Consider the following 14,577-nt stretch of genomic DNA (forward strand, 5'->3'; position numbering starts at 1 on the left):
AAAAAATAATAATTCAGTGGAAGTAAAGAATGATTGGCTCAACCACGTGGTCACTTCACTTGAATAAAGAAAGACTGGTGCGTTGACTTCCCATTGTAGATACTTGGCCATCCACTAGTAATCTGCCGCAGGTCCTTCATGTGGTGCACCAAAGAACATCTAAGCACGCGCGTCGCCGGTATAGACGAAAATTCATTACTTCCATTTACCGTGAGTGGCTCCAAATAAATATTCATTCAAGATATAGGAAAATAATAATAATAAAGAAAGGTGAAGAGTGTTCTGCAGCATTAAACGGTCTCAAAGTACTTAAGTTCTGTGCCGACACTGGTGGCCATTAGCACTTTTGTCACAAAATCACTGGATATTCAGAAATGCACCCAATGACGAAGAATTGGGGTTCTTTTTAATGTCAGGGTCATCTTCCTCTGAAAACCACCACTTTGTTGATAGCAGAAAGATTCCCTATGATGCTTGCCTCGAAGTCACCATCGTGGACTCCAGTTTGCCTAAAAGCTCCTGCTAATGGATTGTTTTCCCAGTAATGGTGCCAATGGCCTCTGCTGTCTGCACCAAAGCCATATATATCCACCTACAAATAAAAAAAAAGAATTATTTGTGCCACAAACAGGGTTTATGTCAGCACGAACTGCAATTCAGTACAGGTGGGACAATCAATAGCTGAGGATCTTCATAACCAAGTTTGCTAGCAGTACCTTGCAGTGGGGTATAGATCTTTAAGGATCCACTAAATGCCTTACGCAATTACATAAAGAGCTACGGATAGGTAAAAAAATTCCATAAAAAGTCCTTGGTAAATCCACGCCTAGCGCCTATTTTTAGTTATGCAAGCCTTTTGGTGCTAAAAAGGGATTAAAGGAGACTTCCCGCATATTTGTTAAATGCACACTGGAGTTAATTTTGCACGCAAATCAGGACATTCTTCAGTTATTGGAATTAGATTTCGGTCTAGCTCCTCCCCCAGCTGCCTCTGCTGAAAGCAGGAAGTATACTGCAGTACGCTTCCTGCAGATTTCAATCAATGACAATCGCAGCATCCAACCACATGTACGCTACCTAAACACTGATGTTTTGCTAACATACATGTGATTGGCTGCTGCTTCAGTGACTTCGATGGGAGTGTTACTGAGCGTACCAGTCTTGGGCATGTTCTAATGCTTCCTGGTTTCAGTGTTTTTTTTAAATACAGTTTTGGAGACTAGATTGTTCCTTTAAGTTTAGTCGAATGGATCACATGTGCAAGCAATAAGCACCAGATGCTTGGAGAAAGCAGCTTGCAACGTTAAAATGACATTTGAAACTTAAATACAGCCCATAAAAGATGTAAATATTATACATATTATATTAGACTTGTGCATTCGGATTCATGGTAAATTCTGCATTTCAAAATGCCTCAAAATTTTTGGCCGAACAGAATGAGCAGGGAATAAAAAAAGTGTCCACATCGTTTTTGGCCCATTTCCACATTTATTTTTATATATATATATATATATATATATATATATATATATATATATATATATATATATATAAAATTTATTTTTTTTAAACATTCAGAGCCAATTTTTTTTTTTTTTAATTGGCAAAAGATGATTAAAGGGGGTTAGTACCTTGTCACAGACATGAAGGGCAAATATCACACTGAGAAGTCCAGTTGAAGGGTATCGACCATGATTTAGCAGCCATTTATCATAGATGTATTTCATGAACTCCGGACTGTAGACCAGAATCTGTAACAGAAACAAAGATATAAGAAAAACAAGAAGTCGAATTATTCTGCAATATATCTTGGTATCAAATAGTGTAGCTTATTTGTAAATTCTCCTGTTTTTACTAATCCAACCACCTATCCATTTTTACCTCCCGGCAGGTTGCCACCATCAGTGGTAACTACAATGGGGACTTTGTGAAGGATTAACGGTTTGTACAGCATGGCGGAATATGATAGCGCTATATAAAAACAATAAATAATAATAATGAGGTCCATAAAGCAGGCTTGGACTGGCCATCTGGCACACTGGCCAAAAACCATCGGTGACCCATAAAACCATTGCGTGCGGCCTGCTGCTGGATTTAAAGTGCCAGGGCCTCATTGACATGATTAGTCGGGCCCCGCCATGACGGATGGAATAATCTGTGCGGGGGAAGAGGAACTGCGTAAGAGCCAAGTTGCTTACGTGGTGTGGCGAGCAGAAGGCAGAGGCTCGAGTGTTCCGCCAGGATGAGAAATTTACATTTTTTTAAAATTTTTGGGCCATAAATTACCATTTGTTTACTAGATTTTTATTATTATTATTATTATTATTATTATTATTAGTCCCTGCCGCGCATCACAGGCAATCAGCAACTGAGGCACAACTTTCAGAAAACTTTTATGTAAAGCTTAATCCCTGAGCTCCAAGTGTCAAATCCACAGCGATCCAAGATGTGTACGTTAAGAACATACAATAATTACCTTCTCCTTGCTGATCCTGATTTTCCGCTGTACGGGAACATATGTGCTGCACAAGGGGGGGGGAGAGAGAATTCTGATGAGCGACAGCGTTACGTTAGGTTGCAATTATCAATAAGTCCACTAGGCGGAGGCAAAACTCTTAGAATTCTTTGCAAGCGCAACTCTCATCTAACTCAGTTTACGTTTCCTTAACAACGTACATTATTGGTGGCGGTTTCCATGAGAGGGTGGTGGATAAGTGGAAAAGCCTCCCAGCAGAAGTGGTAGAGGGTAATACAGTGATGAAAATTGCACATGCGCAGGATTGGCATACAGCTCCTGAATCTCAGACTCAGAAGTCTTGAAAGCAGGAATAATTAACAGGCTGGATGGGCCGAACGTGTAAAACAAGGTCATAGCAGATGTGATACACAGCAGTGCAGGGATTGTGACAGTGTGTGTGTGTGCAGCTGTGGGGACGACGGGTCTCGGGTGCGTATCGCCTTAGGCAGGAGACAGGCATGTGACTTGCAAATGAGGAATAAACATTCCTGATTCTGGTACATCCAGCAGATTTATCTCTCCAATTAATATAAAAATAAAAAAATATTCAAATTCAGTTGACCTGAGGTGACATCATCACAATACATCCAATGCAAATTATTCTACACTGTAATTTGCATACAACGCCGCATAGCAATGTGAGTCATATCCTTTTGTCTTTCTTTTTAATGCTAAAATCTGTTTGGCGAGACATACGTGGGAAAAGTACACGTTGCACAATAATTGAATTCAGATAATTGCAAAAAAAAAAAATGCTATGGGGTACCATGGATACTTTCTAAAATATTGAAAACAAAAAAAAAATATATATTTTCTCAATTAAATAAATAAATATTCTACTCCCTGGGGCATTTGTGGGACCATTTGACCATAAAAGAAAATCTGTTTATGTGAATATCACCGCTTTACAGAAAGCACTCGAAGGGGGCGCTGTCATAACTTTAATTCAGATACACTATATGGACAAAAGTATTGGGACACCTGACCATTACACCAACAGGGAGTTTGATGACCTCACATTCTAAATACATAGACATTAATATGTAGATTTTCCCGTTTTCAATAATTAAGTGGAGTCTCCCAATACTTTTGTCCATATAGTGGAGCATAATGCAAGGTCCATAAAGACACAGCTGGATAAGTTTGGGGTAGAAGAACTTGGCCGGCCGCACAGAGCCCTGACCTCAACCCCATCGAACACCTTTGGGATCAACTGGAACAGAGATTGCGAGCCGGGCGTCTCGTCCAACATCAGTGTCTGACCTCACAAACGCTCTACTGGATGACTGGGCAAAAATCTGAAACTCTCCAAAATCTTGTGGAAAGCCTTCCCAGAAGAGTGGAAGCCGTTATAGCTGCAAAGGGGAACCAACTACAAATTAATGTCTATGTATTTAGAATGTGAGGTCATCAAAGTCCCTATTGGTGAAATGGTCAGCTGTCCCAATACTTTTGTCCATATAGTGTATATAGAGTGCTACTAGATAACAAAAAAAATAAAAAATTCTTACGCACATTATACATCCAACAGCCAGTTGGATGACTGTCTTACAAACCCATAGTGACATCCATGTGTTTTCAAAACCTTATTGTAAAAAAAAAATAAAAAATACAAATATTTATATTATATATATATATATATATATATATATATACACACACATTATATATAAAAATCGTTAAATTAAAAATTGGAATGCACCCAAATAGATGGAAAGCATTTCCAGCATTGAGGTTTAACGCGTGCGTTGTGTCTGATTCTAATTCTTTCTACCTCGCTGTAAAATAGAAAAAGTATTTAATAAACATCACAGCTTCATTAAGCAAAATCAGTAAACGAGCGCATCCTAATTAAAGCGTAACAGATGCTGGGCTTGCTATTTGACGTGCCAGGAAGATTAATGGGCTTTTCTGTATTCTCCTACCCAAAGAAAATACACCTGGAGTATGTTTACGCAGCCACGGAAAAGGCTCGATCCACTTACAAGTTGATAGTTCCATTAGTGAGCGCGCTGACGATCCACTGAAGGTCGAGAGTCTTGAACGGGATAAGAACCATGCTGACGTTTTCCTGTAGTTCCTTGACACTCTCCGGGTATAGAAAGTGGTGAGTGGTTCTACTTCCGACATCATTCTCAAACTTAGCTGTAGGGGCATGGTTCATTCTAAAAAAAAAAAAAAAAAATAAAAATAAAAAAAAAAAAAAAAAATCTAAGAATTTTAATTACAAACAATTCCTGAAGTAATTAACAATTGGGGTAGATTGGGGTAAAAAAAAAAATTAAACAAAAAAAAATATGGGAGGGTGAGGGGAAACCAACTCAAGTCGGCTTACTTTTAACCAGTTAAAGCCAAAGTTCCACAAAATTTTCAAAAACCTCCAAAAGTTAAGTATTTGTGGCTTAATAACATTTTGGAATCTTCACTCTCTTTTGATGGTGTATGCCTATAGCACACGCGCTGTCAGAATGACTTTTTATTGATTTATATAGCACCCACTTTTACATTGAGAGATAATTTTTTTTTCTAAAGCCACCTCTTAAAAGGTCTTCTATAAAAACATGGCGGTTCTAACATAGCTCGGTTTGTTATGACATCATAGTTCTGCGGCTGCATCTTTCCGGTCACATTTGTGAATAATATACATTTACTAAAATGTAAACTATCATTGCCAAAAGGCTTTGTATACACTTACTTGCGAAGGGTTAAATTGGGGTATTTTCACCATCTGTTCTATTAATAAATGAATACAATGCAGCCTCAAAAAAAAAAAAATCTGCTTTCCTTTTGATTTTAATCTAAATACGTCGTGATCAAAATGAAACCCGGGGATAAATTCTAACAATGGAATCACATAATTGCACCCGGAATTATTATTTTTATTTTTGACATGTCATTTTCTCCGTATTAAATTATAGTCTGAACAAAGGATTGCTGATTGGAGATCGAGTTCCTACTCGAGTAAACTACTGGAAATTCTCCAACGCTTTAAAGTCTGCGACGGTTTAACCCTTTGACTGCAAGAAACACAATAAGTTGTTTTTTTTAAATAATAAAAAAACATGGAACCCATATATAGATTAGATTGGAAGTGGCTTACGCTAAAAATGGGGACTTGCCGACCTCTAGTCTGGATGGACTACATAGCAGGCAAAATCTATTCCCCTCTACAAAATTCCTAATACTGATATAGTTATGGAGAAAGATGGTACTAAACGCTCAATTTTATGTTCTGATGCTTTGTTTGAGTCGCTGAGCACTGAGTTAGCCAAAGATGTCAACTCAAGACCCATCACATCAAGTAGTCACTAAAACGCAATTGCGACCAACTTGGCAAGGACCTTCTACATGATCTCAACAGTGGCCTTTAAGACTTATTCAACCGCCCAGGTCAATCGACACTTATACGAGATGGAGTCAGCACACGTCAAATTAAGGGAGACATCAAACACATCACTCACGAGCATACTTATCAAGATAAGCAAGCACTCAGGTAGAAACCAAGAATGGCCGGACTCCACAGGTCCTACCAGTCCATTACCGGGCAGCAGAACTGCTGAAAAGGCTTGTATTTTGTGTTCTCACCTAAAAATAAAATCATGGCGATCAATGTCGGGTCCGTAAAGAGAGTTCTTTAGGTTTCCAGAGTTTCCCACCACTGCGCAACTCCGGCAGCGGTATGGACCATGGTCCACCAGGTCCAGATCGCTTGGAACAATTTCAAATAATTCCCGAATGACCTTGTTGATGTCCTTGGGATTTCTTTCCCCCTGAAGACGCTGTTTAATAAAAACAAAAAGCCAACCCAACTGTAATAATGATATTTTATAAACGTTATTCTTCCATTGAGCAGTTAAAAGAACAATTAATATGTTTTACCTAAAGCATCAACGTATTTGCATCAGGGCCTCCTCGTGATTGCCAGTCCTGCTCTGTCTCCACTACGCTACAGTATAGGTTGCGGTGGTCACAGGGGGGGGGGGATTTGCTACCAACCATGCCATAGGCGGTAGGCATTCTGTACATTTATAACATATGGGACTGGCACAGAAAAAAACAAAAAACAACTCTTGCATGATACAGAGTCTTAAAATCACGAAGCTTACTGGTTTCATTGACGTCTTAATCGGACATCATCTGACTTGACCATATGTTAATTACAGCCAATACTGCTCCCATACACTCTGGGCGTCTGCTCCTCAAGACACCCCCGTTGACTTTTGGTGGTTTGACGGGTAAAGCGGGTCGTGTAATGCATAGAATATACGGAAAGAGAAGGTCACCTCACCAATTAAAGTATGGTAGGAGACGCGGTTGGCCGCTCACAACGCACAGTTAAGTCAGCGTGCTCACATCTGTTTACGGAATAAAACCCATAGCCCCCCTGACATTCCGATTAAGGGCTTCCTATAGAGGAAGAAACATTTCCTGTTCCAAGTATAGCAAGAGCTAAAAGAACAGTCACCGGCATGCGAGAGACTCATTCCACATCAGTAGAGAGGATGCCTCCCATAGGACATCTGAAAACCTTGACTAAGCAAGACTATTGACCACTCTATGGCAGTCACTGTCCAAAGAATAGCTCTCCATGGAACGTCCTGTTTCAAACATAGAATTTAAATGTCTAAATATTCTCCAACCATTAGATACTTACATTAAAATTATCGGGACGTTATTTTTTCCCATATTGAATTTCACCATGGACCACTTACCAGCCACCACTTGTACACGCTCTCGGGAATCACGTTATTTTGCTTAGTCAACAGGGGAGGAATTGATAGATTGTATCGCTCATCGAACCAAAGAGAAACATCTGGCTCCGCCACGCAGGATTCACAGCTGCACAGCCTTCTCGAAGAAGTGATGAATCTTCGGAATTGCTCGGAGAACCTGGAGAAATATTTTTCAGGGCTCCACGTGGCCAATCCAGAGCTCTGCGTGTAATTAAGAAAAACTGATGTGACTGTTATGGCAAAAAGCGTCAAGGTAATAGTGAAAAGTTTTAAATTTCTCTGCCTTAAGGCAACCATGTTTCTTTTTTTCCTTCGGCGTCAGCACGTTTTAAACTTTTCCAAAGTTCTTCTAGAACAAACAAGCCAGGTTGGAGTTATCCTGCTGATTGCTAAATACAGCAGAATCTCGTAGCGTTTTTTTTTTTTTTTTTTTAAATGTCCTTTTGTAGAAATTTAAATCCGAATCAGGCTTTTCTGTGAAAGCTGGAGATTATTCTTCTCGTGCTGTAGATCAGAACGGATAGAAGTCATAATTCCTCATTTAAGCCGAGTTAGAGTTTATATTTGTCGGCGGTGTAGGTGGGAGAATAATTGGCGGTGGGGAAAAAAAAAAGCGATCCCTCTTTTATATCCAAAATGTGAAAGTCTGAAAATAAAGATTTTCTGTTGGAGTTTTCAAGATTAGGAGGTCCAGACAGATTCTCTTAGAGGATTCTCAACTGATACCTGCATGGAGACAGACAAAAAAAAGTTAGTTCAATTGATTGTGTCAAACAAATTAAACATGTTAAAGGTGCTGTTCCACTTCAGTATTCAATAGATGCCTTTAAGTATGGGCTGGATTTTTTAAGCAAAGAATACCCCTTTTTGGGGCATGTGCACGCAGCAGAGACACTGATTTCACTGGGAGCACTTCCCTGCCACAGATTGACAGCTTCAAGCAGCCAATGTGTGGAGCGAAACCATAGACCATGGAGGAGACATTTTGCAGCAGCTCTGGAGCTTCAGCTTCTCCCTAAGCTAAAGTAATGTATTTCACGTGGCAGGTTTAAAGAATACACATAGTGTGCTTCCATTTTTCTCCAAGAGGATGCCTGGGACACTGGAGCGTCCCTTTAACTTCTAAGAAAGGGTCATACAAGAGCCAACAATGGGAAGTGATACAATTTATACAACGTTAAACGCTCTTTGTGTTGTAACCAACAGAACAACAGACAAAAATTCTGCAGTTAAACCTTTGCGACAGAGGATGCGTAGGACAGGCAGATCTATACTGAAACAATGGTGGAACGTTAACCATTTCAGCTACTGTCTCCTTCTACTAGCCTCTGGAATCACAGTTTGACAGAAACTTATTTGAATATTACATTGTATTCTCAGTGTACAGCCCTGCGGAATATGAGGGTGCTATATATATCAATTATAATATTCCTAATGAATCTATTCAGTGGTTTTATGGTTTACCAGATTTAAGAAAATCAAAAAACAAAAAGAAGGAAACCCTCGCAACATTTTTTATTTTTTTTTTGAAATATTTTATTAACAAATTAAGTAGTAAATCACAACAGTGATACATCAGATTTACATTACGATAATCCAAATCTAAAATTGTTGTTCCTATTGTGAAACTACTTTCATTCATTCATCATTCATACGTCATATTCCTTGATCACGTCATTGGTAGGAGGGATTATTTGCAATCGTGTGTCTCACCTAAAAGGAGTCGACACATGAGATGTTGTTAAACCCCCCCCCCAAAAAAAACGAGGGGATCGTTGGTGTGAGGATAATAGGCTAGGACTTGTAGTCGCTCTCCATATCTAATTTAGTTTGTTTGCGAAGTTATCCACGGAGCCCATATTTTCTCATACAGTGTCAGATTTTTTGACATCGTGAAGAAATATTTCTCCATTTTACACTGATAATTTATTTGTGTAATGATATTATTCCATATCAAATTATTTGGTTGCTTCTACTCCCTAGCTATGCATATCTTGACTGCCAGTAAAATGTTAATACCTAGATCTCTTTGGGTTTTTAATTTATAGGGAAATTCTAAATGAAAAGGAAATGTTAATGGAGAGAGAACAATTTCTAGGCCAAACAATTCTTTAAGTAGGTTTTCTGTTTTTTGTTTGAGTGTCCCAAGTTTCTCACAGTCCCACCAAATGTGTATCAAAGTTCCTTTCAATTTATAACATCTCCAACATCGATCGGATGTGGTTTTATACATTCAGAGGCGTATATAGGGTATGGCAGCCATGGCACGTGCCATGGACGCCATCTCAAGGGGGGCGCCGGTGAGCGGCTTTTAAATGCCGCTCACCGGCATTTTTTTTGATGCGGAGGAGAGAGAGGGGCGCCTAGCAACCGCTCGGCACCCCTCATTCTCCTCCACGAGCCCTCTACCCCCATCCCGGTGCCGGCATTTCATGCAGAGCGCCGCAATATGCCGGCATATTGCGGCGCTCTGCATGAAATGCCGGCACCAGCGAGTGGCTTTTAAACACTGATGCGGAGGAGATAGAGGGGCGCCGAGCGGTTGTGTTTAAAAGCCGCTCGCTGGTGCCCGCTGCTTCACTGCTGGGCGCCGAAATATGACGTCATATTACGGCGCTCAGCAGTGAAGCAGCGAGCACCAGCGAACGGTGCAGGAAGACAGCAACATCGTGCTCCCGTCGCTTGACTTCAAGGTGAGAGGGGGTTAAAAAGTGATAAGGCAGGGAGGGAGGGGGTTAAAAAGTGATAAGGCAGGGAGGGAGGGAGGGGGTTAAAAAGTGATAAGGCAGGGAGGGAGGGGGTTAAAAAGTGATCAGGCAGGGAGGGAGGGAGGGGGTTAAAAAGTGATAAGGCAGGGAGGGAGGGAGGGGGTTAAAAAGTGATAAGGCAGGGAGGGAGGGAGGGGGTTAAAAAGTGATAAGGCAGGGAGGGAGGGGGTTAAAAAGTGATAAGGCAGGGAGGGAGGGAGGAGGTTAAAAAGTGATAAGGCAGGGAGGGAGGGAGGGGGTTAAAAAGTGATAAGGCAGGGAGGGAGGGAGGGGGTTAAAAAGTGATAAGGCAGGGAGGGAGGAGGTTAAAAAATGATAAGGCAGGGAGGGAGGGAGGGGGTTAAAAAGTGATAAGGCAGGGAGGGAGGGAGGGGGTTAAAAAGTGATAAGGCAGGGAGGGAGGGAGGGGGTTAAAAAGTGATAAGGCAGGGAGGGAGGGAGGGGGTTAAAAAGTGATAAGGCAGGGAGGGAGGGGGTTAAAAAGTGATAAGGCAGGGAGGGAGGGGGTTAAAAAGTGATAAGGGAGGGAGGGGGTTAAAAAGTGATAAGGAAGGGAGGGAGTTAAAAAGTGATAAGGGAGGGAGGGAGGGAGTTAAAAAGTGATAAGGAAGGAAGGGAGGGGGTGGGTTAAAAAGTGATGAGGGAGGGAGGGGGTTAAAAAGTGATAAGGGAGGGGGGTAGATATAAGTAAAGAGTGTGCATTAATGTGTGGATGCATTGAGTGAAAGAGAGAGAGCATGAGTTAATGTGTGGATGAGTTGTCTGAATGAGGGCAAGCATGAGTTAATATGTGAATGTATTGTCTGAATGAGGGAGAGCATGAGTTAATGTGTGGATGCATTGAGTGAATGAGGGAGAGCATGAGTTAATGTGTGGATGAGTTCTCTGAATTAAAGTGTGAATTAGTGAGTGACTGTAAAAGTGTTTGTGTATCATAGATGTATAATTGTGGAAGGGCAGAGATGGCACTAGCAGGAGGTTTGAGCCTTGGGGACCGAGATGGCACAGGCAGGGTGTATATGGGACAAAGATGGCACTGGCCGAACTGTTTGGGGACAAAGTTGACTTGTGGTGGGCTATTTGGGGACAAAGATGGCAAATCTTATGTGTGTAATCTGGGTGCAGGTCAGGTTCTATGTGGGCAGTGTGGACGCCAGGGCTGGCTTTGGGGTGCAACCTGTGATCTATGCCTGTAATTTAGGGGGTTTTAAATATACCTTTAATGCCGTGTTTTTATGTGAATTCCAATTGATCTTTACCTGCAAAGCTGGGTTTTTGTGTTATTCTGTAGATCCATATCTGCTATGCTATGTTTCCATACATTATTTATGTGTACTTGCAAATACAGGGTTAATATGTCTTATTCAGTTGATCTATACCTGCGATGCTACGTTTCATATATTATTATTGTATACCTGCAAATACAGGACTTGTATGTCTGATTCTGTTTATTTGATATATACCTTCAGTGCTGAGATCACAAGTGAATTTCAGTTGATCTGGGTTTGCGTGTTGATCAATACCCGCTATCGGCAGCAGGGACTAATATATATATATATATATATATATATATATATATGCAGCAGGGGCTAGTAAATGGGTTTTTATTTGGACAGGGGCGCAATTTCAGTGCTTGCCATAGGCGCTATTTTCAGTAGATACGCCTCTGTATACATTTTATGTAGCTTAGAAGGCACTAGATACCATCGGTGAAGAATCTTAAAATATAGTTCCTGGAGATTAATACAATGTATTGCTTTTCTTGTGGAAGACCAAGCAGTAAACCAAGTTTGTTGATCTATGATCTTTCCTAGTTCAGATTCCCATTTTACTATAGTACTAGACTTATCTAACATTTTTTCTTTATCTAGCATATTTATGATTTTTGAGAGGAGTTTAGTCTTATAATTTGCTTCTAATAGCCTATCCGTTACTATGGGTGGAACAACTTGTTTAGAATTCAAATAACTTTTTAGCCTCAAACACGTAAACTTTTCTTTGCTCGTCAACCCATATTTAAGTTGAAGATCTTCAAATCCCATTAAATGTTCTGAAGCCTTAAGGTCTATTATCTTTTTTATTCCCACCTCCAACCGAGAATTAAAATTTATATCACTCATTTCTAGCTGTAGGATTTCCAAAGGAGTAGAGGAAGAGATAGAAGTATCTGCTATAAATTTTCTAGAAGATATTTTGAGAATCCCTATCACAATAGGATTTGCAATATTTAAGTTTTTTTAGTTTCCCTGGAGATACCCAGTATAACATCAAGGGTTCTATGTTGTTGCAAGACCACTTCTCATAATTGTACCATCCTAAGTTTTTTTTCTTTTTTTGTTTTCCAAGCATAAAGGTGGGAAAACATACACGATTCGTATATTTTTAAACAGATTTGGATAATTTAGTCCATCATGAGTTATCTTTCTTTTCAATATCTGTAACGAAATTCTAGATTTCTTGTTATACCATACAAATTCTGAGAATATTTTATCAAATCTACGTATAATAGAAATTTGAATCTGTAAGGGAATTGTTCTAAATAAGTAGATTAATTTTGGTAGCACATAGGCTTTCAAGACATTTATTCTCCCCGTCCATGATAGCTCTATTTTAGCCCACTCCGTAAGTTGTTCTTTTAGATCATTAGCTAAATTTTCATAATTAGTATTTATAATTCTGTCAATCTGTCATAAATTTAATACCAAGATAATCTATATAGTTTTTCCCCCAATCAAAGGCTAAATTGTCTTTTAGACATCTTAATTGGTCCTCTTCAAGATTGAAACCAGAAGCCGATGAAAAATCTGTTTCTTTTCCAACTTATACATGTGGATACGGTCACCAAGATGGATACCTGGTTTAGAGGGATACAAAGGGGTTAAACGCGAAGGTAAATGATATATAATTTTTCTTTCCTTTACAACTCAGGATGGATTGGCTTACGCCATCTCAGTACTAAATCCGATCAGGTGTGTGTGTAATGTATGCTTCCTCTGCTCCAATGTCCAGAATAAATCTTTATCTTGGAGCCGAGAAGAGATCTAAAAACAATATATGTTTCAACTAATTAAATCCCTTAAGAAAAATAATAGTGTCGTCACCGTCTGGTGACTTCACCGGGCGGAATTCAGTTTCAGACAAATGGTATTACTCTCAGGCACCCACGGCAGAGAACAGAGGGGTAACTCAGAGGTACGGCACAGATGGCAAACACATGCTGAAACCCAATAGGTCTGGAAGGTCAACAGGTTTTTTGGATTTGCATGGGCTCCGTTTAACCTAGAAACTGCTGGACTGGATGGAAGCAAACAGATACCATAGGTCTAGTGGTCTTCTTGACGTGGTGTGACCCACATGATCTGGGAATGACTACCATAGCTTAGGAACAAGGTGGGTGGGTGATTAAATTTAAGGATATGGGGATGTGGCGCCAAGGATAGTAAACATAATGACGAGCGCAACAGGTTAAAAGTTTAAAAAAAAAAATATATATATATAAGCATCTCGGCTGGACAGAGAAGACGCAGATGGACATCCGCTGTGTAAAATGCATCAGCGCCCCCTAGTGGTAGTAATGTACAGACACGCTGGTCTTGTGACTTGGAAAGGAATTAGACAAGAGAAGACCACATGCTTAGTTTTAAACATTAAAGTCTTTCTTGAAGAGGTGGAGACTTTTGCATTAGAGTGTGAATGGTGCCAGGGCGTCACTGAGACTCATGTGACTTAAGTGATCTACACATGTATGTCACAGAGGAACCAAGCCCATGAAGACTTGGCTTTTTTTTTTTGGTGGGTGAAGCGGGTTGACCTTTAGAGTCCAACAAGACTTCAGTGGTCCACCTCTTCAGATCTGAAAGGTGACAAAGAAGATCTAGCCCTCTTTCTTTATTTTACCAGGGAAGAAAGGGGCTAAAAATCCCTTTCTGAAGTGTGGCCCCAGAAGAAGTAGTCTGGGGGCCCTTCTTGTACTTTTGTTCACTGACATAGCTAAGCGCGATACTTCAGGCTTCTAACTTACCACTGGATCACTTTTAATGTAAGAACGTAAGAGAAGGGTTACGTGTTTCTAGGACAAACAGCAAGGAAGCATGGGACAGGCATAGGGCTACCAAGAACATAGGTCAAGACCAAGGACCAAGCAAGGTTTGAAGCCTTACAACGGAAAAGAAGAAAAAAAAAATGGAGCAGACTGGATGAGTGTTTCCCTTAAAACACTAAATCCTCTTTATAAAGCCAGATGTAACGGCAGGTATGTCTTCATATTTATGTAAACCTTTCTGAATTGTATTCTTCTTCGGCAAAGCCTGCCTTTTACAAAAGCACACATTTGGGCAACATAAACGCCTCAAACTAATGGAAGGTTTGATGGGAAAAATGTTTGCTATAAAACAAAAGCACAATTAGGTTTACTAATGTTATTCACGGATCTGCAAACATCCATAACTCATAGAAACCTGGATACAGCATCAGGCTATCAAAATGTTAATGAGACCTTTCAAGCAACTCTTAGAGGAAACGATTTGATGAAGGTTTCCGCAGGAATTCTTGGCTTTTT

General features: G+C 40.1%; 1 protein-coding gene across 1 annotated transcript; it reads right to left on the minus strand.

Annotated features, from left to right (window-relative positions):
• Positions 1-418: 418 nt before the first annotated feature.
• LOC149305696 (CMP-N-acetylneuraminate-beta-galactosamide-alpha-2,3-sialyltransferase 1-like) lies at positions 419-7,548 on the minus strand. Its single transcript, XM_089477389.1, has 6 exons — positions 7,231-7,548; positions 6,104-6,297; positions 4,504-4,683; positions 2,477-2,522; positions 1,632-1,751; positions 419-592 (listed from the first exon to the last, which is right to left on the minus strand). The coding sequence occupies exons 1-6, from the start codon at positions 7,546-7,548 to the stop codon at positions 419-421; spliced, it is 1,032 nt and encodes a 343-aa protein (XP_089333515.1).
• Positions 7,549-14,577: the final 7,029 nt, after the last annotated feature.

Source organism: Sceloporus occidentalis, unplaced genomic scaffold, assembly GCF_023333645.1.
Source record: "Sceloporus occidentalis isolate IW3139 unplaced genomic scaffold, rSceOcc1.0.p SCAF_11, whole genome shotgun sequence".
Classification (NCBI taxonomy): Eukaryota; Metazoa; Chordata; class Lepidosauria; order Squamata; family Phrynosomatidae; genus Sceloporus; species Sceloporus occidentalis.

Excerpts from the sequence above, each read along its gene's own strand:
- LOC149305696 (XM_089477389.1), bottom strand. The coding sequence starts at position 7,548 with ATGGTTGCCTTAAGGCAGAGAAATTTAAAACTTTTCACTATTACCTTG. Across the intron at positions 6,298-7,230 it reads GCGTGTACAAGTGGTGGCTG|CGTCTTCAGGGGGAAAGAAA; the intron begins GTAAGTGGTCCA and ends TTTATTAAACAG. Across the intron at positions 1,752-2,476 it reads TCAGGATCAGCAAGGAGAAG|ATTCTGGTCTACAGTCCGGA; the intron begins GTAATTATTGTA and ends TTTCTGTTACAG.